General features: G+C 39.3%; 1 protein-coding gene across 1 annotated transcript; it reads left to right on the top strand.

Moving 5' to 3' along the window:
* The first annotated feature begins 455 nt into the window (after positions 1 to 455).
* Positions 456 to 3,482, top strand: ZNF354A (zinc finger protein 354A). The gene has a single exon (XM_060144378.1). It carries the CDS (start codon positions 1,399 to 1,401, stop codon positions 3,007 to 3,009), a length of 1,611 nt encoding a protein of 536 aa, XP_060000361.1. The 5' UTR covers positions 456 to 1,398; the 3' UTR covers positions 3,010 to 3,482.
* Positions 3,483 to 23,791: the final 20,309 nt, after the last annotated feature.

Raw genomic sequence — 23,791 nt, 5'->3', positions numbered from 1 at the left:
TAATTATTAAAAAAAAAGAAAAAAACAGACAGATAGAACCCTGGGACAAATGGTAGAAGTAGAGGTATACAGTCAAAATCCCACACAGAAGCAAACACGTACATACTCACAAAAAGAGGAAAGAGGGAAAAATAATAAATCTTGCTCTCAAAGTCCACCTCCTCCATTTGGGATGATTTGCTGTCTATTCATGTATTCCACAGATGCAGGGGGCATCAAGTTGATTGTGGAGCTGTAATCTGCTGCTTCTGAGGCTGCTGGGAGAGATTTCCCTTTCTCTTCTTTGTTCTCACAGCTCCCAGGGGCTCAGCTTTGGATTTGGCCCCACCTCTGCGTGTAGGTCGCCAGAGGGCATCTGTTTTTCGCTCAGACAGGACAGGGTTAAAGGAGCCGTTGATTCGGGGGCTCTGGCTCACTCAGGCCAGGGGGAGCGAGGGGCGCGGAGTGCGGGGTGAGCCTCCGGCGGCAGAGGCTGGCGTGACGTTGCACCAGCCTGAGGCCCGCCGTGCGTTCTCCCGGGGAAGTTGTCCCTGGATCCCGGGAAACTTGCAGTGGCGGGCTGCACAGGCTCCCCAGAAGGGAGGTGTGGATAGTGACCTGTGCTTGCCCACAGGCTTCTTGGTGGCAGCAGCAGCAGCCTTAGCGTCTCCTGCCCATCTCTGGGGTCTGCGCTTTTAGCCGCGGCTCACGCCCGTCTCTGGAGCTCCTTTAAGCAGCGCTCTTAATCCCCTCTCCTCGTGCACCAGGAAACGAGGAGGGAAGAAAAAGTCTCTTGCTTCTTCTGTAGCTCCAGACCTTTTCCCAGACTCCCTCCTGGGTAGCTGTGGTGCACTAACCCTGCAGGCTGTGTTCACTCTGCCAACCCCAGTCCTCTCCCTGCGATCCACCCAAGGCCCGAGCCTCAGCTCACAGCCCCGCCCCGGCGGGTGAGCAGACAAGGCTCTTGGGCTGGTGAGTCCTCTGTGTGGGAATATCCCTGCTTTGCCCTCCTCACCCCTGTTGCTGCGCTCTTCTCCGTGGCGCCGAAGCTCCCCCCCTCCGCCACCCGCAGTCTCCAGCCGTGAAGGGGCTTCCTAGTGTTTGGAAACCTTTCCTCCTTCACAGCTCCCTCCCACTGGTGCAGGTCCCATTCCTATTCTTTTGTCTCTGTTTTTTCTTTTTTTCTTTTGCCCTACCCAGGTACGTGGGGGAGTTTCTTGCCTTTTGGGAGGTCTGAGGTCTGCCAGCATTCAGTAGGTGTTCTGTAGGAGTTGCTCCACGTGTAGATGTATTTCTGGTGTATCTGTGGGGAGGAAGGTTATCTCCGCGTCTTAGTCTTCTGCCATCTTCCCCTCGTCCCCCAAGACCTTATTTAAATACCATCAATATTCAGTCTATACATTTAGTCTCAGTAACCAAATGCTGTATCACATGAAACATCTCCAGTTTTTTCTGTCCCTTCCAGGATGGAAGAACAGTTATAAAACCACAAAGTCAACTCAAACACAAGGTTCTTCATTTCAGGAGATGATAATGAAAAGATCCAAAAGGAATGGACCCTGGGACTTCAAATCAGAAAAACCTTGCAAATATGAAGACAGATTAGAGAAAAAGCAGAAGAAAAACCAAAGTGTTCAGATAGTTTCAGTCACTCACAAAAAAATCTTCACTGTAGAAAGAAAACATAAAAATACTGAATTTGGCCAAAACTTCAGCCTAAAGTCAGTCCTTGTTAGGCAACAGATGGTTCCCAGAGAAAAAACCCCACCAAAATGTGAAATACAAGGAAACAGCTTCAAACAGAATTCCAATTTACTTAATCAACAAAAAATCAACACAGCCGGGAAACGTTATAAATGTAGTATGTGTGAGAAAACCTTCATTAATACTTCATCCCTTCGTAAACATGAGAAAAACCATAGTGGAGAGAAATTATTTAAATGTAAAGACTGTTCGAAAGCCTTTAACCAAAGTTCAGCTCTTATTCAACATCAAATAACTCATACTGGAGAGAAACCCTATATATGTAAAGAATGTGGGAAAGCTTTCACTCTCAGTACATCCCTTTATAAACACCTAAGAACACACACTGTGGAGAAATCCTATAGATGTAAGGAATGTGGTAAATCCTTCAGCAGAAGGTCAGGCCTTTTTATACATCAAAAAATCCATGCTGGAGAAAACCCCTATAAATATAATCCAGGTAGGAAGGCATCTAGTTGCAACACATCCCTTCCTGGATGTCAGAGAATGAATTCCAGAAAGAAGTCCTATTTATGTAATGAATGTGGCAATACCTTTAAGTCTAGTTCATCCCTTCGTTATCATCAGAGAATTCACACAGGAGAGAAACCTTTTAAATGTAGTGAATGTGGGAGAGCCTTCAGTCAGAGTGCATCTCTTATTCAACATGAAAGAATTCACACTGGAGAAAAGCCTTATAGATGTAATGAATGTGGAAAAGGTTTCACTTCTATTTCACGACTTAACAGACACCGAATAATTCATACTGGTGAGAAGTTTTATAATTGTAATGAATGTGGTAAAGCCTTAAGTTCCCACTCAACACTTATCATTCATGAAAGAATTCATACTGGAGAGAAACCATGTAAATGTAAAGTGTGTGGGAAAGCCTTCAGACAAAGTTCAGCTCTCATTCAACATCAGAGAATGCATACTGGAGAAAGACCCTATAAATGTAATGAGTGTGGGAAAACTTTCAGGTGTAACTCATCCCTTAGTAATCATCAGAGAATTCACACAGGAGAGAAACCATATCGATGTGAAGAATGTGGGATATCTTTTGGCCAAAGTTCAGCTCTTATTCAACATCGAAGGATTCATACAGGAGAGAAACCCTTCAAATGTAATACATGTGGGAAAACTTTTAGACAGAGCTCATCACGTATTGCCCATCAGAGAATTCATACTGGAGAGAAACCCTATGAATGTAATACATGTGGGAAACTTTTCAATCACAGGTCATCTCTTACTAATCATTATAAAATTCATATTGAAGAGAACCCCTAGAAAGTAGGTTTGCATGTGTGAAATTCTGAAACCAAAGCTCATCAGAATACATGAAAGTGATGTAATAAATGTAATGGATATGAAAAGCTATTCTATGGTTTAGTCATCAAATAATAAATTCCAAGTGTAAACCTATGTAATAGATAATGAGGAAAGTGGAAATTGTTCAGTCCTATCAGACACTTTATAATAACCTAAAATGAAGAATTCCTGACTGGAGACATTGACTTTGGGCATTTGTAAAATAATTGTTTTCTCTACAGCATCATATGCTGCATATCATATGTAATTGTTATAAACATCTGGGTGATGAAGGGAAGTGTGCACTGGATTTCCTGTTAAACTGTAAACTTAATACTTTTTAAAAAATAACTGACATTGTAATAGTATATAAAAGATGTGGTCAAAGAAATTATACATTTTTAGAGAAAAGGACCAAATAAAAGATTAAAATGAATGTAAACTACCTCTCACTTTCTGGGGTTCTTCCTTTTTCTGACTTGATGGCAAACTTTGTGCATGGATTTCATTTAAAAATAGAAATAAAAGTGTTCTCTTCCTTTGTTCTTCTAGTAATTGCTGTGAATTGAAAATTTTCTACCCAATTTTTAATTCTGTTCTCAGAATTATTTTTTTTGCTCTGAAGTCATTTATTATGAAATTATACATGCTATATACTGTGAGCTGTCATCTTAAGTATATTAAATGGAAAAATAAGTGATTTTCAAGTTTAAGGCTATTAAATGTATATTTAATATATATTATACATATATATTTAATAACATATATTCTAAATTCACAACAGAAGGGGCTGTCAAAAGTAGTTTAATGAATCTAGCATATGTGCCAAAATATTGAAAGGTACATCAATCACTTCATGAAATAAAGCGTATGTTTTTCCTACTTGGTGTTCTGTAGTGTCCAACAGTTTTAAGAAAACAAAAGGAGTAATTTATAAACAACTCAGTAGTTTGGTTGGTTGGTTGTTTGAGTCCCAGCTTTGGGGCAAGTACTATACTGCACACTGGGAATTTTAAGAAAAAAGTCACAGGCCTTCGGGAAACCATGAATGGAGGAAAAGGGATGGAGTTAAGAGACAATCAGATGAGTAAAGCAAATTATTATGTCACTGTATGTAAGTGTGGTTGTTTTAACAGGCAAATAGATAGGTTGTGACAATATGTTGCAGTGCAAGAATGTTGTAGAGATTTAGACATGATGAAGGAGAGATTGAATGTAACCAAGGAAACCTGTGACATCAGAGAAAGCTTTCCAGGGGCAATGATGCCTGAGCCAGGTTTTGAAAGAATAATAACTCTCCAGAGGATGAGATAAGCATTCCAAATAGGAGGGGTAGAAGTGAGTAATACCATGACACCTTTATGGAAACTCAAGTATAAAACTAATGAGCAGGAGAATGGCAGGTGTTAAAGTCTGAGTAGAAGGCAGAGGCCAGATAACAAAGGGCCTATTTGCCTTGAAAAGTTTGGATTTTATCCTGAAATTGATGGAGTCAGTTAAAAATGTTAAGCAAGGAACATTGTTCTGGTAACGATGTGTAGAGGGTGTATTTAGTATATATTAAAGCTGTATAGACTGATGCCTAGAAATCTGGGCTATGGTAATTCAAGTGATAGGTGAATGAGAGTCCAAACTCAAGCCGGGACAGCATATATGGAGAACAGGAGACAAGATAATGTATTAGAAATAAGACATGGTGTTCACAAGCAAACAGATGAGGTTGGTGAATGAGAAGGCTAAGCTGACTCGAAGGTAGGGTCGCCAGGTATCCTCTGTATACTGGATATGTCTCGTATTGAATGATTTTGAACTGCATCCTGTATTGATTTTGTCAGGTCACCCTTATTGTAATCAGTTGTGCTTTTACCCAATAATGAAAATCGAGCAGTTGAAGCTATTTTTCTGCTTCAATAATTGGCACTTAAATTACTTAGGTGGCAATGCTAGCTGAAAATTATGTCTCCACAAAGACTGAAACAGTCCCTTATAGTCTCTCTCATATTTTTGGCTGAGGAAAGACCAAAGTTGGGGGGCCGAGTGGGGGTAGGAGAAGGTAAATGAGAATTGAAAGTCTTCTTTTCCATATTAAAGAAAAGAAAAGATTTCTTTTTGTCAAAGTCTCAAGTTGTAAGCAAGTAATCACCATTAATTAGAGATTACTTTGGATCAGTACACATGCTCTGAAAATCAACAGTGGCCATGCTTCTGACAGTTAGCAAGTTAAAGAGACTTCAGCTTCTGAAAGCCAATTTGTTACAATCCCATGCCTGTAGACAAGTCAGCAGATACCTCACTCCAGTGACCATACTTCTGAAAGTATGCCAGTCAATAACTGCCTTATTTCAGTGATCACACTAACATAATTGAAAGTCTGTCAATCCAATAAACACTCCTGCTTCTGAAAATCCACCAATCCTTGAACCAAGCTTCCCAAAACCTTGTATGAGATCAGCTGTGGCTTTCTTTGGGGAGGTTCTTCCTTGCAAATACAGCTCTCACTTGCAGCCATACATGAAGTTCACCTTTTCCGCATCACATATCAAAGTTCAATTTATTGTTAGTTTGTAACAACTTCTACAGTTCAACCCCAATTTACTGTTATAACTTTAGCCTCGTAAGTGACAAACATAATAATGATGCCATGAGACTATCAAATTCAATATTTTCAATTCCTGTGGTGTTTGCTATCATCTAGTATTTGAATCCCAAATGCAAATGTAAATTCATGATTAATTTTTAGAACATTGGTTATCTATTAAATGAGGAAAAAAATCCTTTTGAAACCTTTTCCACAGCATGAAACTGTTCATTCAATATAAAAAAAGTGATAGAAAGTCATTTATAAACCAGTATCTATTAACAGCTAAACCTAAGAGATATATGATTATCTTAGCTATAAACAGATAAAATACATTTTCTAATTAAAACAAATTCGGATGAAAATAATCACAGCAGAAGTTCTAATGACTGTCCACATTGTGTATCATCATTATCAATCTTTTCAGCACAAATGACTGATCAAACATACCAGGAGTATTTTCTGATTCTAAAATTGCAAACAAATTTTAAGTGCCAGGATAAAATGCTGCAATAATAAAAAATGTAATAGTTCTATTTACTATTACAGAGATTATTAAAGATCTAAAATGCCTTGTCTTTTTACAACACAGCCCAAGATGCAAGTAATCACAATACTAAAAAAAAAATTCCCTTTGCTTGTATGTTCTTCTCGTGAAAAAGACTTGCTTAGAAGGCTGCTGCTCACTTATTGAATTAATAAGTGTACTGCTTTTCATAGAGATAATACAAATGCAAATTATGGTGGATGTGCAAAAGTGCAAACAATTTATTCAAAGTTGAATCAAAGTGTAATGGATTCTATGCAGGGTGTTGGCTATCTTGCCCATATTCTGCATTTCTGCATAATTCTGCATAGACAACCCGTGATATTCTTTCTGTTGACACTGGAGTACTTATTGTGAAACTGTTGCATTACTTCAGCATTTAAACATTTGAGCAGTTAAAGAATTTTTGTGATTTTGTTTGCATTTCATAATCTTCAACTTTCTAGCATTCAAAAACTTGTTTGGACTTCCTGTTTCAGCTATGACATGTAAACAGCTTGCAAGTGATAGCTTGTATCCTTACAACAAGAAAAATTGGAGCAGGCTGAAAATCAGTGACTTTTCTTTTATCTTCCTGAGAACTGAGGTTGGTGGGCAAATTGCAACACTGAAATCTGGAGAGACAGGCATATCCAGAAAGATATAGCTGAGATCTGCTCACCTGGAACAGAAATTACTGGAGCCATAAACTGGTAGAAATATTTAAATGCTCATTTTGATAAATTGCTGAAGGTTGTGTGGACTGTCTTGAGAGTGAGAAACTCCTGGGGGGCCACAGTCTTAAGAGTCCCCCACATTTCCATTGTCATTAGATCCAGAAACCCGGTTGGATTTGCGTGGTGGTGACCTGAGAAATATTCCCTCAGGGCTCTAGTGGAGGAAGGGTAACCATTGTGAAATACACTCAGAGTCTTCTCTACCAAAAATGCCTACTCTCCTGGGGAAAAGAGTTTCTCAGAGTCTTGTCCTAGCTGAGGTAAGGACATTCCTCCCACTTTAGCCCCTCTAACCTTCGTGTCTCACTAAGGAGGAGAAAACGGTCAAAGAGATGGGGTTGGGGGGGGGGATTCAAGGAAAAAGATTGGGAATGCTGCAACTAGAGGAGGGAATATAGGGCAAGGAGCTTGGGAAAAAGCTATACCACCCGATAAACATTTGCTCTAGACATAGGCCTACTAAGACTGAGATTTAATTGGAAGATTATAGAATCCTCCTCCCCCACCCCTACTCCCACCCCCACCCCCACAGCTTGCCAACACACCAACAACACTGGATTACAGCAGAAAGAGAGATACAGACTCTCCTTGAGGAGGAGTGTTTAGGGAGTGTTTAGTGTTTTGTCAATAGTGGAGACAAAAACAAGGATACTAGAGGAATTTGAAGTCTCTGGCACCTATGGTTGCCTAACTCCTAGCCAAGTTAACTAAATCTAGCGGGATAAAGCACCATGAACATGTGGGATTTATCCCAGAAATTGAAGATGTGTACAGCATAAGAAAAGCAATCAATATAATACATTGCATTAGTAGAATGAGGGCAAAACACACACACACACACACACACACACACACACACACACACACACACACACAAACCATCTTGATGCAGTAAAAGCATTTCACAAAATGCAAAATCCAATCATGTAAAATTACTGAACAAGCCAGGAATAGAAGAGAATTTCCTTAACATGATAAAGTACAGTAATGAAAAATCCACAGCTAACATCATATTGAATAGTGAAACACTGACAGCTTTCCCCCTAAGATTAGGAGCAAGACAAGGGTGCCTGATTTTGCCACTTCTATTCAACACTGTACTGGAAGTTGTAGTCAGAGCAGTTAGGCAAGGAAAAGAAATAAAAGGCATCCCAATTAGAAAGGAAGAATTTTCTCAATTTGCAAATGACATGACTTTATATATAGAAAAGCTGAACAACTACCAAAATTCAATTAGAACTCATAAATGAGTTTAGCAGTGTTTCAGGATATAAGATCAACATGTAAAAATCAGTTTTATTTCTATATGCTAGTAATAGAAAATTTAAAAGGAAATTAAAGCAATTTCATGTATAATAGCATCAAAAATGATAACATACTTAAGGAGAAATTTAACCAAGTGGGTCCAAGACTTGCACGCTGAAAACTACAAAACACTGTTGAAATATATTAAAGAAGATCTAGACCTAGACCTAAATAAATGGAAAGATATTTGATATCCATGAATTGGAAGACATAGTATAGTTAAAATACCACCAAAATGATTTACAAATTCAATGCAAATCACTATCAAAATTCCAATAGCGTTTTTGCAGAAGTGGAAAAGCAGATCCTAAAATTCATATGCAATTGCAAGGGGTCCCACATAGTGGAAATAATTTAGAAGAAGAACACTTTTGGAAGAAGAACGCTTCCCAGATTCAAAACTTACTACAAAGCTACAGTAATCAAAACAATGTATTGTTTTTGTTATGTATTGTATTTGTTATGTATTGGCATATAGAAAAACATATAGCTCAGTGGCATCAAATTGAGAGCCTACATGTCTATGGTCAATTGATTTTTGACAAGACTAAAAAGACCATTCAATGGGGGAAAATATAGTCTCTTCAATGACTTGTGCTGAGACTACTGGATATCCATATGCAAAAGAATGAATCTGACCCATACCTCACAACACATACAAAAATTAACTCCAAATGAATCAAAACCTAAATGTAAGTGCTAAAACTATTTTAAAAACTATAAAATTCTTAGAGGAAACATAGGTGAAACTCTGCATGACGTTGAATAAGGCAACATTTTCATAGATATGACACAAAACACAAGCAAACAAAAAGTCAATAAATTGAACATCATCAAAATTAAAATTTTTGTGTATCAAAAGACACTATCAAGAGAATTAAAAGACAACTCACAGAATGGAAAAAGATATTTGCAAATATTTTCTAAAAGCCTCATGTCTGAAATATTTTTTAACTCATAATCCAAGTAAAAAACACAATCCAATTAAAAAGGGGCAAAGTAATTGAATAGACATTTTCCTAAGGAAGATATACAAATAGCTAATAACCAAATGAAAAGATGTCTGTCATCATTAGTCATAATGCAAGAAATGCAAGTCAAAACCACAACGAGATATCATATCACACCCATTAGGAGGCTATTTTTTTAAATAACAAATGTTGGTAAGGATGTGGAGAAATTGAACCCTTTGGCATTAATGGTGGGAATGTTAAATGGTGCAGCTGCTGTGGGAAACAGTTTGGTGGTGTTAAATACAGAATTACCATAAACCAAGAAATTCAACTCCTAGGTATATACCCAAGAGAATTGAAAACATTTGTTCACACAAAAACCTGTTCACAATTGTTCATAGAAGCACTATTCACAATAGCCAAAAGATGGAAATAACCCAAGTATCCATCACTCAATGAATGGATAAACAAAATATAGTATATCCATACAATGAAATATTCAGCAAGAAAAAGGAATAAAATGCTGATACATGCCACAACATGGATGAATCTTGTAAACATTATGCTAAGTGAAGGAAGCCAGACACAAAGACCACGTATGATTCCATTTATGTGAAATATCCAGAATAGGCAAATCCAAGAGACAGTAGATTAGTGGTTTCCAGTGCTGGGGAACAGATGAATGGGGAGTGACTGCGTAATTGGTACAGGGTTTTCTTTGGGGGATGATGAAAATGTTCTGGGGCTACATAGTGGTGAGGGTTGTGCAAAAGTGGTTGTACTAAATGTCACCAAATTGTGTTGACTGAAAACAAATAGACTGCCAGATATTTCTCCAGAAAAAATAGGTTTATTCAGCAGAGAATTACAATTCAGGGTCTGCAACCATGGCAAGTCACATGCAAGTCCCCCAAATAGAGAAGTAGAACTCAGACATCATCTGCTTCAATTCTGGGAAATCTTTACTTTCAGGTCACCAGATGATGTGCAGGTCCAGCCAGGGTGGGAATTTTAGAGTCTTCAGTAAGACTGGGTTGTTATTGGTCCAAACCAGAGCATTCTCTTGTTATCAAAAAAATTATTGAATTTCCAATCTTGTTTTTCCTTTTCTGAGGCCAATTGTTGAAATTCTCTGGTCCAGTTTTCCTCAGTTATCATTTGGGGAAATGTCCCTTTGGACCATGACAGAGGTTTGGCTTGTTTTAGTCCCTTTAATAGCAGCATTCCTTGTGGAAATGTCAGTAAGATAAATTTCCCTTAGCTTCTAGAGAGTCAAGTTTAGAATGTCCTGAAATCTTAATGGCTAAAGTGGCAGGTAAAAGTGTTGCATCCAATAACACCTAAACATAGGGGCCATTTTAAATTTTATTTCAGCTGGAAGTAAAGAAACCATGTTGCTTCTACAACATTCCAAAAGCATGAGCTACACCAAAAGCATATCTACTATCAGTATAAGTATTGGCAGTTTTTCCCTTGGCCAAAGTACAGGCCTGTGTAAGAGCTCAAGCCTGTGTAAGCCTATTAGGCTGAATTACCCATAAGTAAAGACGCTGCCTCAACAATCTCAAAGGAAGTTGCAGTAGAATACCCAGCACGATATTTGCCACTGTCACCTTTTAAATAAGAACCATCAGTGAACCATGAGAAACCACTGTTACCCAAAGGAATTTCCTGCAAATCATCAAGTGGAGTCAAGAGGAGGTTCTTCAGGGCTTCCCTGGTGGTGCAGTGGTTGAGTCCGCCTGCCAATGCAGGCAACACGGGTTCGAGCCCTGGTCCAGGAAGATCCCACATGCCACAGAGCAGCTAAGCCTGTGTGCCACAACTACTGAGCCTGTGCTTTAGAGCCAGTGAGCCACAACTACTGAGCCCATGTGCCACAACTACTGAAGCCCACGCTCCTAGAGCCCATGCTTCACAAGAGAAGCCACCACAATGATAAGCCCGTGCACCGCATCAAAGAGTAGCCCCCGCTCACCGCAACTAGAGAAAGTCCTTTCACAACAACGAAGACCCAATGCAGCCAAAAATAAATAAATAAAATAAATTTCTAAAAAAAGAGAAAGAGGAGATCCTTCAGCGTTAAGCAGTTGTGAGGGACTTCATTGGTGATGATGGAGGGGAAAAGAGTAGTAGTGATAAGGTTATTACAACATAAAAGAGTTATATGAGGAGCAGTTAACAAAAGGACTTCATAGGAGGTGAGGTGGCTAACTGAGAAATGTTGAGTGTGATGAGAATTCAGGAGGGCTTCTCCTGCATGAGGTACAAGGATGATTAAAGGGAATCCCACAATGATTTTCTTGGTGGCCTCAACCAAAAGGACAGTGGCTCTAATGGCTCTAAGGTGTGCCACAGGGTCCACCTGCTGGCTGTAATACCCTATGGGTCAATGGTAGTCCCTGTGTTTTGGGGTGAGTATCCCAAGGGCATTCCCTTCCTTTTCATATACAAAAAAGAAAAAGAGGATCTGATAACTGGGATTCCCAAGGGCAGGTGGGTTTATCGAGCTCTCATTTAAGGCCTGAAAGTTTATGCTGTTTGGCTCTTCCCATAAAACTGGGTCAGAGTTGTTGTTGTTGAGTAAAACATACAGAGGTTTGGCTATAAGAGAGAAATTTGACTAATAAGAACCTGCTGTATAAAATAAATAAATTAAATTAAATTAAAAAAATAGAGAAATTTGGTATACACTTTCAGCAATAACTGACTAGCCTGAGAAAACCTTGCAGTCAATGCTTAGATTGGGGTTTGGGGAAACTCAGGACACCATGAAGCCTATCTGGAACTAGGTATAGCTCTTGTTCTGATATCAGATGCCCTAAATATCAAATATCAAACCTGGGTTTGGGCAAATGGCAATTTTTCCTTGGCAACCTTGTGTCCCTTTAAGGCTAAAAGCTTTAGGAAGTGGGTGCTGTCTTCCTGTGAAGAGGTCTGAGGAGAGCAAAGAAGCAAATTGTCCACATGTTGCAACAAAATAGAACTTCTGGGAACTTTACATTATCCAGATCAGCCTTGAGAATTTTTGAAAAATAAGAACTCAGTAAAACCCTGAGGCATTACTGTCGCGGTGAATTGTTTTTCTTCCAAGTGAAGGCAAAAACGATAGACAATAGTCCATCTTCATCAACTGGAATATTAAAGAATGTACTGCATAAATCAAATTACAGTAAAAAATTTACATCCAGTGGGAATGGATGTTAGTAAAGTATGAGGATTAGGAACAACAGGGTGTGGAGGGATGACAATGTTGTTTATTGCTCTGAGGTCCTGAACAAAGCTCCACCCTCAGCCCTTGGGTTTCTTCATTAGTAAAATAAGGGTATTGCAGGTACTATTACAAGAAATAATGAGTCTTTGAGACTTGTAATGTCCTATTATGGGCTTTATGCCATTAAAGGCTTCTTTACTTATAGGATATTGATTAATTCTGGGGGAGGTTTTGAGGGATCTATTTGAATTGATGCACTGTGAATTTTGCCAATATCAGTTGGAGATTTTGCCTATAAGGGGGGTGGTTGTTGATTCAATAGGGACAAATGATCAGTGTTTCCAGAATCAGCTCAGAGACAGAGCTGATAAAAGATGTCAAAGTCATTTAATTCATCTGGTTGGCTGCTTTGATAACTACTGTCTAATTCCAAAATTATTTTCCCCTTTCAGGGGAAAGAAATTTTAGCATGATGCTTCTGTAAGAAGTCTTAGCCTAATATAAATGGATAGCGGCAGAGGAACTAAGGAGAAAAGAGTATGTGTTTCTCAAAGGGCCTAAACAAAAGGGAATCAGTTCACAGGCAGGAACCTCTTGAGGTTCATTAGAGATCCCCACTATTGGAACTGTATTAGTACTCCGAGGCAGGGGCTGCTTTACAGTAGTGGGGTTGAGCACCGAGAGTGTGGCTGCAGTGTCAATTAGGATGAGAAGAGATCCATCCCAAATCTGAAGGAATGTTTCTCCAAGCTGATTAAGAGGGAGAATTGGGAAGAGCCCCTGTAGTTCCTTGGAGCCCCACTACTGGGAATTGGGAGGAAGTTGGAAAGCCTGGTTAGAGGGCTGATGGTGACTGAAGGGCTTGAATCTGTAACAATCTCTTTTCCAATGCCCTGGCTCTTTGCTCTAATAGCAGAAACTAGGAGGTTTTTGTTTCATTTAGGGAACTTTATTTGCTGAAGTTTAAGATTAAGAATTTTGGCAGTTTTCCTTTTAGGTGACTCATCTAGAGTGTGAGAGAGCTGGTTTGTAAGATTAACTAAATCTGGAGTGGACATCATTTCCCATTCCATCCTGTTCTTTTTTACTAGAAAGGAAAGACCCTGGTTCAGACCATTAATAAATAGAGTTAAATCTACCTGGGTGGGATCAACATCTGAAGGAAGACCAGAATTTTCTTTAAAATAATCTGAAGTTGATTGTAATAGCTATGAACAGATTCATCAGCTTTTTGTGTGTAAGCCTGAATTTTATTCCAATCAGTAGGCTTTGGAAAAGCCCTAGAAATTGCCCGATGAAGTCACCTAGCAATTGCCTTGGCCTGACCATATAAGTTAGCAGGTTGCTTTCCTTGTTGTAATTCTAGAGACCTTTCAGGACTTTCCCAGTCAGCAATTTTCATCCAGTGCTGGGCGTGGCCTTCACCAACAAGCATATGACCTAGCTGATGTAAGTCAGAGAACAAGATTAGTAAGATTGTTATATTAAATTCCTCAGCAAATCTGTGAGGATCTTTGGTTACTTTGGGAAACTCTTTAACTATGGATCGCAGTTCAGTTTTAGCCCAAGGAATATTTAAAATTAAGGGTTTAACCTCTGGATCCTCAGAAAGCTAAATTCTAAAGGGACAGGTTCTGATAGATTCAGAGGAAAATGGGGTGAGGAGATTTTCAGGGGAAAAGGGAAGTTCAGCGAGAGAATTAGTGTGGAGGAACTGAGGGTACAGAGGAGGAATAGGCAGTATAAAGGGGAAGGAAAAAGATGGCCCTGAAGGCAGGGCCTGAGCACAGGGTCCCAGAGGAAGGGAACAAGATGGTGCTAAAGGCAGAGCCTGAGACAAAGAGGCTGCAGAAGAAGAATGTGAGGCTTCAGAAGCTATTTTATCCTTCTTTAATCATTTGTTTGCCTCAATTAATCTTAAAATCTTATTTTGCAGAGAGGCAATTTTAGGCTCCTGATAACATTTGGAAACCTCAAAATACCAATAAAAATAAGTGTTTTGTTCAGTTTTAGAAGTTTTATAGGTAAGGTTGTCCAATTGGGTTTTAAGAAAGGTAAGTTTGGGGATTTCAAAGGTTTCCCGTAACTGCCTTTGGTTAGGTTAGTCTAATTTCAGAGTGCAGTGAGTAGCAGCTGGAAGCAAGACCATGATTGAACCCTGATTGCGGTGGTGAGAGTGCCAAATCTTAACCACTAGACCATGAGGGCCAGTGGATAAATTCTGAGCCCCATTTCTTGTCTGCCTTGAAAAAAATTTTGACAAGGAGACAGAAGGTAGAGAGGAAAGTAGGCGTATATTAGAAAAGCAGAGTACATGCCGACAGAGGCAAGGTTGATTTCAGAGAAAAGTCACGCCTCTGGGAAGTTTAAATCATTTTTAAGGGGGCAGTCTTCCAGGTCTTTGTTTTTCTCTGGCCAGTCATCCTGCTTTGTCCTTTGACTCAGGGCCCGCCCCTATGTGCACACGCATACGTTAGCCAAGATGGATTTTAGCACAAGGACCTTTGGGATGTTAGTAAAACTTAGTATAGTCTGGTGTCCCCTCCCTTTTTGACCCCCAAGGATCCTATCTGCGCATGTGCGGTCAAGATCTCCCTGATCCCAAGGATGAGAAATATGTGACCTCTTGATCTTTTGCCCAGGCAGTGCTTAGCCTATTCCTGTTGTTATTTCTATCTTGAAGTATAAACAGGAGGCTGGCTGTAAATGTCTAATCTGGAGCCCATCTATACCCTGCCTCAAGAAATATGTACAGGAGGCTAGTTGTAAATGTCTGGCCTGGGGCTCATCTATCTCCTGCCTCAGGTCCATGTAGAAATGCACATGAGGAAGGACCACAGATTTTAAACATAAAATCAGCCAGGGTCCCTGTGGTTGAGGGATGGGGGGGAAATGCTCCTTCAAAATGTTTAGATAACTGGGATCCTATTTCCCAGAGGTCTTTCTCTAGAATAGAAGGATAAATTACAAAAAACCCTAACAGCTAAAACAGCCTGCAGGCCTAACACCAGCCAGTTCCAAGGGCACGGCCTAGTTCTGAAAGACTCAGGCCGAATGCTTAACAGCATAGATCCAACAGAAGAGCCCCTGTTCCAATGGGAATCAGGCTGAAGGCAAGGGCATTCCAGTTGGAGCAGCCTGATTTCAAGAGCCGGGTCAATGTGCCAAATAAACAAGGCTTTAATCAGAAAGGACAAAGCCTTAATATAGATCCTGAATAAAACCTGGAGATCCTCAAAGCAAAGAGGGCAGAAGCTCAGATCCAGGAGAAAGACTTACCCTCAAACCCCAGAGTCCCAGCAAGCATCAATGAGGTTAGGGTTGGTATCACACTTGTTTGCTTGCCCACCTTCCAGTTGTTGGGGGTCTTCTCTGGGTCCCTGTGGGGGCCAAAAATATTGACCTTAAATAGACTGCAAGTTATTTCTCCAGCAAAAATGGGTTTACTCATGATCATCAAAGAACTGCAATTTCGCGTCTGCAACCATGGCAAGCCACATGCAAGTCTTTCACATAAGGAGAGAGGGGAAAAGGAAGTTGGGAGGGTTTTAGTAAACAAAGAGTTCCTTGGAGGAATTGAGAATTAAGAGTATAGTGACTTCTCATTGACTGAATTGTGACAATCGTTCGTTGGCTGAGCTCTTGCCAGACAAGAGGAGGAAGTCTTCGTTCGGGGTTCCACTATGGTTGTAGAGTGTGAGAGCTCCCCCTTCTGGCCTCCTGGCTCTATTTTAGTTGAGGTTTCTGTTTATTAATTTTTTTTAAGATTTATTTTTTTTTGGCTACGTCGGGTCTTAGTTGCGGCATGTGGAATCTTTGCTTGGGGCACGTGGGATCTTTCGTTGCAGTGTGCGGGCTCTTCGTTGTGGTGCGCGGGTTTCTCTCTAGTTGTGGTGTGCGGGTTTTCTCTATCTAGTTGTGCATGGGCTCCAGGGAATGTGGTCTCCGTAGTTTGCGGCACGCTGGCTCTTGTTGAGGTGCATGAGCTCAGAAGTTGTGGCATGCGGGCTTAGTTGCCACGCAGCGTCTGGGATCCCAGTTCCTCAACCAGGGATCAAACCCGCGTCCCCTGCATTGCAAGGCAATTTCTTTACCACTGGACCATTAGGGAATTCCCCTGTTTATTAATTTTTACAGGCATCATCATCCTTTGATTGAGCATTACTGGGCCTCCTGTCCCTCTTGGCAAAGTTGCAGCAGGTGCTTCTTCCTTCACAGTTTCTTTGACCATCATAACATAACATAATAACATGTTATTATCTCTGTGTCTCTTTCATTGCTTTCTGCACATGTCCTAGGAGGTATTTGTCAAAAAGAAAACACTTCTCTGTGTCGATCCCACTTTCACAAGTCTTCCTCTTAACTTTTACTGTCATTCACACACACACACACACACACACACATGCACACACACAAACATGTCACTTTATTTTCACTTTTCTAACAATAAAGAATATAAGGCAAAAAATATATGAGAATTGCATCACTTGTCCAATATTGCTTTCCAGGGGAGATTATGAGCTTTGTGAGAACTTCACTTGAATGTGTGGCCAACTATAGGGTTCCATTCACTAGTCCTGAAGGTGAAAAATCCTTCGAGGAGGTCGAGATCTTTGGGCTTGTTTGGGAAATCCCAGGTGATTGGTGGGGCTCTGCCAGGTCCCTTGGGTGTGTGCCAAGGACACGTTGATAGGCCACTTAGGAAAGTGTAGTCACTGGCATACCAAGATGTGGTTGTAGCACTCCAACCTGGGCTCAGTGGCCCTTCCCCATGGGACTAACTCTTGGTGCTGAAGGGAGCCATTGTGCCCTGAGGTAGATGCCCAAGAGCTCCAGATCCCCCAAGGATGCCAAGACCTTCAGTGGCTCTCCTCCAGAGAGCAGACAGAAGAAGCAGACCCAGGCTCACCAAGGGCTCTGGGGGCTGCCACTGGGGTTTTCATCTATGGGCAGGGAGCTTCCTGGGATGGAATGACCCTAACCCTCATTCCCCCTCTCCCTGTTCCCCATCTGCCACAGGATGCTAGCAACAACTTCACACTGTTTGAGGGCATGGAAGTCTCCAGGAGCCTCAGTGGAATACCATGATGCCCTGTTGGCATGATGACCCAGAAGTCAAGGGCACCTCTTACCCCACATTCCCCCAGAAACCAGTCAGGGGAGTCAAGATGCCCTAGATTTTAGGATGTGTCTCAGGAGCAGCTGACCTACGCTCATAATTTCCTCTATCCTGTACAAAGGAAATAGTATATTTATAACTGATGTATAAGGCTCTTGTCTAATTTGGTCATCAGTGTCTTCTCTGGATATGCTTCTATTGATTAATTTATTCTTGTTATTGTTGGAACTGAAGTATTTTACTTTTGAACTGAGACAAATGCTGTCAATTTTAATTATTTTTTAAAAATTCATGTATAATAGCTCAGAGGAAGAAGGTTGTCATCATGAACCTTTATATATGGTGAACCCCCAAAACAACCATTGAACTTGGGGAAAGAATTTATTTGTCCATTTTTTAACAAAATTCAGGGAAAAAATAAGACATAACTATAATATTTTTTAAATCCTCATTGCCCTTTGCCTCTAGGTTTCTTTCTATACATTGAACAGATCATCTTCATACCACTTCAGGACCTATGCATATAATATCACCTGTCCTTGGAATGTTCTCCAACAAGAAACTTTTTTTTGTTAATTTGTTTGTTTTTAAAATTTTTATTGGAGTATAGTTGATGTAAAATGTTGTGTTAGTTTCTGCTGTACAGCAAAGTGAATCAGTTATACATATATCTGCTCTTTTTTAGATTTTTTTCCCATATAGGTCATAACAGAGTACTGAGTAGAGTTCTCTGTGCTATATAGTAGGTCCTTATTAGTTATCTATTTTATATATAGTAGTATGTATATGTCAATCCCAATTTCCCAATTTGTCCCCTCCCCCATTGCCCCCTGGTAACCATAAGTTTGTTTTCTACATCTGTGACTCTATTTCTGTTTTGTAAATAAGTTCCTTTGTACCATTTTTTAGATTCAACATATAAGCACTACCATATGATATTTGTCTTTCTCTCTCTGACTTACTTCACTCAGTATGACAATCTCTAAGTCTATCCATGTTGCTGCAAAAGACATTATTTCATTCTTTTTTATGGCTGAGTAATATTCCATTGTATATGTATACTCTATCTTCTTATGCACTCCTCTGTCAATGGACATTTAGATTGCTTCCATGTTCTGGCTATTGTAAATAGTACTACAATGAATATTGGGGTGCATGTAACATTTCAAATTATGGTTTTCTCCAGATATATACCCAGGGGTGGGATTGCTGGATCATATGGTAGTTCTATATTTAGTTTTTTAAGGAACCTCCATACTGCTCTCCATAATGGTTGTACCATTTTACATTCCCACCAACAGTGTAGGAGGGTTCCCTTTTCTCCACACCCTCTCCAGCATTTGTTGTTTGTAGATTTTTTGATGGCCATTCTGACTGGTGTGAGATGACACCTCATTGTAGCTTTTTTTTTTTATTGGAATCTAGTTGTTTTACAATGTTGTGTTAGTTTTACTGTACACAGTAGAAGTGTAGAGTTCCCTGTGCTTTACTGCAGGTTCTCATTAGTTCCTCATTGTAGTTTTGACTTGCATTCCTCTTATAATTAGTGATGTTGAACATCTTTTCATGTGGTTTTTGGCCATCTGTATGTCTTCTTTGGAGAAATGTCTATTTACATCTTCTGCACTTTTTTTTTTTTTTTTTTTTTTTCGGTGCACGGGCCTCTCACTGTTGTGGCCTCTCCCGTTGCGGAGCACAGGCTCTGGATGCGCAGGCTCAGCGGCCATGGCTCACAGGCTCAGCCGCTCCACAGCATGTGGGATCTTCCCGGACCGGGGCACGAACCCGTGTCCCCTGCATCAGCAGGCGGACTCTCAACCACTGCGCCACCAGGGAAGCCCCTGCCCATTTTTTTTGTTTTGTTTTGTTTTCCGGTACGCGGACCTCTCGCTCCGGACGCGCAGGCTCAGCGGCCATGGCTCACGGGCCCAGCTGCTCTGCAGCATGTGGGATCTTCCCGGACCAGGGCACGAACCCGTGTCCCCTGCATCGGCAGGCGGACTCTCAACCACTGTGCCACCAGGGAAGCCCCTGCCCATTTTTTGATTGGGTTGTTTGTTTTCTTGACATAGACCTGCATGAGCTGTTTGTATATTTTGGAGATTAATCCCTTGTCAGTCACTTCATTAGCAAATATTTTCTACCATTCTGTGGGTTATCTTTTCATTTTGTTTATGGTTTCCTTTGCTGTGCTAAAGCTTTTAAGTTTCATTAGGTCCATTTGTTTATTTTTGTTTTTATTTTCACTACTCTAGGAGGTGGATCAAGAAAGATATTGCTGCAATTTACGTCAGAGAGTGTTCTGCCTATGTTTTCCTCTAAGAGTTTTATAGCCTTACATTTAGGTCTCTAATCCATTTTGAGTTTATTTTTGTGTATGGTGTGAGAAAATGTTCTAATTCCATTCTTTTACATGTAGCTGTCCAGTTTTCCCAGCACCACTTATTGAAGAGGCAGTCTTTTCTCCGTTGTATATTCTTGACTCCTTTATCAAAGATAAGGTGACCATATGTGTGTGAGTTTATCTCTGGGCTTTCTATCCTGTTCCATTGATCTATATTTCTGTTTTTGTGCCAGTACCATACTGTCTTGATTACTGTAGCTTTGTAGTATAGTCTGAAGTCAGGGAGCCTGATTCCTCCAGCTCCGTTTTTCTTTCTCAAGATTGCTTTGGCTATTCAGGGTCTTTTGTGTTTGCATTAAAAATTGTAAAATTTTTTGTTCTAATTCTGTAAAAAATGCTGTTAATAATTTGATAGGTATTGCAGTGAATCTGTAGATTGCGTTGGGTAGTATAGTCATTTTCACAATGTTGATTCTTGCAATCCAAAAACATGATATATCTCTCCATCTGTTTGTGTCATCTTTGATTCCTTTCATCTTATAGTTTTCTGAGTGCAGGTATTTTGCTTCCTGAGGTAGGTTTATTCCTAGGTATTTTATTCTTTTTGATGCAATGGTAAATAGGATTGTTTCTTTAATTTCTCTTTCTGATCTTTCATTGTTAGTGGATAAGAATGCAAGAGATTTCTGTATGTTAATTTTGTATCCTACAACTTTACCGAATTCATTGATAAGCTCTAGTAGTTTTCTGCTGCCTTCTTTAGGATTTTCTATGTTTAGTATCATGTCATCTGCAAACAGTGACAGTTTTACTTCTTCCTTTCCCTTTTGTATTCCTTTTATTTCTTTTTCTTCTCTGATTGCTGTGGCTAGGACTTCCAAAACTATGTTGAATAAAGGTGGTGTGAGTGGACATCCTTGTCTTGTTCCTGACCTTAGAGGAAATGCTTCCAGTTTTTCACCATTGAGTATTATGTTATATAATACATAATTTTTAAGTATGGCCTTTATTATGTTGAATTATGTTCCCTCTATACCCACTTTGAGGGGAAATTTTATAATATACAGATTTTGAATTTTGTCAAAAGCTATACCTGCATCTATTGAGATGATCATGAGTTCTTTATTCTTCAGTTTGTTAATGTGGTACATCACATTGATTTGTGGATGTTGAAAAATCCTTGTATCCCTGGGATAAATCCCACTTGATTATGGCGTATAATCCATCTGATGTATTGTTGGATTCAGTTTGCTAATATTTTTTGAGTATTTTTGCATCTATGTTTATCAGTGATACTGGCCTCTAATTTTCTTTTTTGTGTGTGATACCTTTTTTTGTTTTGGTATCAGGGTGATGCTGGTCTCATAGAACAGGTTTGGAAGAATTCCTTTCTCTGCAGTTTTTTGGAATAGTTTGAGAGGATTGGTGTTAACTCTTCTCTAAATATTTCATAGAATTCACCTGTGAAGCCGTCCGGTCCTAGAATTTTGTTTGTTGGGAGTTTTTTTTTTTTTAATAAAATTATTTATTTTTGGTGTGTTGGGTCTTCGTTGGTTCATGCGGGCTTTCTCTAGTTGTGATGAGCAGGAGCTACTCTTCATTGCAGTGCATGGGCTTCTCATTGCAGTGGCTTCTCTTGTTGCAGAGCATGGGCTCTAGGCACATGGGCTTCAGTAGTTGTGATACGTGGGCTCAGTAGTTGTGGTTCCCGGGCTCTAGAGCATAGGCTCAGTAGTTGTGGAACACGGGTTTAGTTGCCCTGCGGCATGTGGGATCTTCCCAGACCAGGGCTCAAATCTGTGTCCCCTGCAATGGCAGGTGGATTCTTAACGACTGCACCACCAGGGAAGTCCCTGTTGGGAGTTTTTAAATTTTTTCTTTATTCAATTTCATTACTGGTAATTTGTTCACATTTTCTATTTCTTTCTGTTTCAGATTGTACATTTTGGTAATTTGTCCATTTCTTCTAGGTTTTCCGTTTTATTGGCATATAGTTTTTCATATCAGTTAATTATGATCCTTCATATTTCTGTGGTTTCAGTTTTAACTTCTTTTCTATTTCTGATTTTATTAATTTGAGTCCTCTCTCTTTTTTTCTTGATGAGTCTGGCTAAAGGTTTATCAATTTTGCTTATCTTTTTGAAGAACCAGCTCTCATTTCATTGATCTTTTGTTTTGTTTTGTTCTGGTTTTTTAGTCTCTGTTTCATTTATTTCTGCTCTGATCTTTATAATTTCTTTGTCTCTGATTACAGTCTTTGTTCTAAACTCTATTTTTATTATATAAGTATTGCTAAAACAGCTTTCTTTTCATTTCCATTTGCAAGGAATACTCTTTTCCATCCTCTCACTTTTAGTCTATGTGTGACTTTAGATCTGAAGTCAATGTCTTGTAGGAAGCATATTTATGGGTCTTGTTTTTTATCCATTCAAGCTGCTCTATGTCTTTTGATTGGAGCAAAAAGTTCATTTACATTTAAAGTAATTATTGATAGGTATATACTTAATGCCATTTTAATTGTTTGGGGGTTGTTTTGTAGTTCTTTTTCATTTATTTCTTCTTTTCCTCACTTCCCTTGTGATTTGATGACTATCTTTGGTGTTATGTTTGGATTCCTTTCTCTTTTGTGTGTGTGTATCTATTATAGATTCTTGGTTTGTGGTTACCATGAGGTTTATATGTAGCAACCTATATATATATATATATATATATATATGTATATATATGATTATTTTAAGCTTAAAATCTCTTAAATTCGAACACACTTAACAATGCTGAATTTTTACTCCCCTCCTCCATATATACTGTTTTCTACATCATATTTTACATCATTTTGTTTTGTGTATCCCTTAACTACTTATTATGGGTATAGATGATTTTACTACTTTTGTCTTTTAACCTTTCTACTAGCTTTATAAGTAGTTGATCTACACCTTTACTGTATATTGCCTTTACCAATGAGGTTTTTCCTTTTATAATTTTAATATTTCTAGTTGTGGTCTTTACTTTTCCACTTAGAGAAATCCCTTTAACAATTCTTATCAATCAGTTTAGTGGTGCTGAATTCTTTTAGCTTTTGCTTATCTGTAATATGCTTTATCTTTCCTTCAAATCTAAATGATAGCCTTGCCAAATAGAGTATTCTTGGTTACAGGTTTTTTCCTTTCATCACCTTAAATATATCATGCCACTCCTTTCTGCCCTGCAAAGTTTCTGCTGAAAAGTCAGCTTGTGGTCTTACAGGAGTTCCCTTGTAGATAACTAGTTGATTTTCTTGATTCTCTCTTCATCTTTAATTTTTGCCATGTTAATTACAGTGTATCTTGGTGTGGCTCTCTTTGGGTTCATCTTGTTTGCAACTCTGTGCTTCCTGGACCTGGATGTCTGTTGTCTTTCCAAGGTTAGGGAAGTTTTCAGCTATTTTGTCTTCAAATATGTTATCAGTCCCTTTCTCTCTCTCTTCTCCTTCTAAGACCCCTATCATGTGAATGTTAGTACATGTGACACTGTTTCAGAGGTCTCTTAAACTATCCTCATTTCTTTTAATTCTTTTTTTCTGTTCAGCTTGGTTGATTTCCACTATTCTGACTTCCAGTTCACTGCTCCATTCTTCTGTATCATCTAATCTATTGTTGCTTCCTTCTAGCGTATTTTTTTAAATTGATTATTGTATTATTCAGCTCCATTTGGTTCTTCTTTATATTTTCTAACTCTTTGTTAAATTCTCACTGTGTGAGAATTTTCACCATTCTTCTCCTAAGTTCATTAAGCATCTTTATGATTATTTCCTTGAACTCTTTATTGGGTAGACGGCTTATCTCCACCTCACTTAGTTCTTCTTCTGGAGTTTAGTCTTGTTCCTTTGTTTACAACACATTTCTCTATCTCCTCATTTTGCCTAATTCTCTGTGTTTATTTCTGTGTATTAGGCAGTCAGTTATGTTTCCCAATCTTGAAGAAGTGACCTTATGTAGGAGACGTCCTA

This window comes from Lagenorhynchus albirostris, chromosome 3 (assembly GCF_949774975.1).
Source record: "Lagenorhynchus albirostris chromosome 3, mLagAlb1.1, whole genome shotgun sequence".
NCBI classification, from domain to species: domain Eukaryota; kingdom Metazoa; phylum Chordata; class Mammalia; order Artiodactyla; family Delphinidae; genus Lagenorhynchus; species Lagenorhynchus albirostris.
The sequence above is the reverse complement of the archived record's forward strand: the minus strand, read 5'-3'. Positions and strand labels throughout refer to the sequence as shown.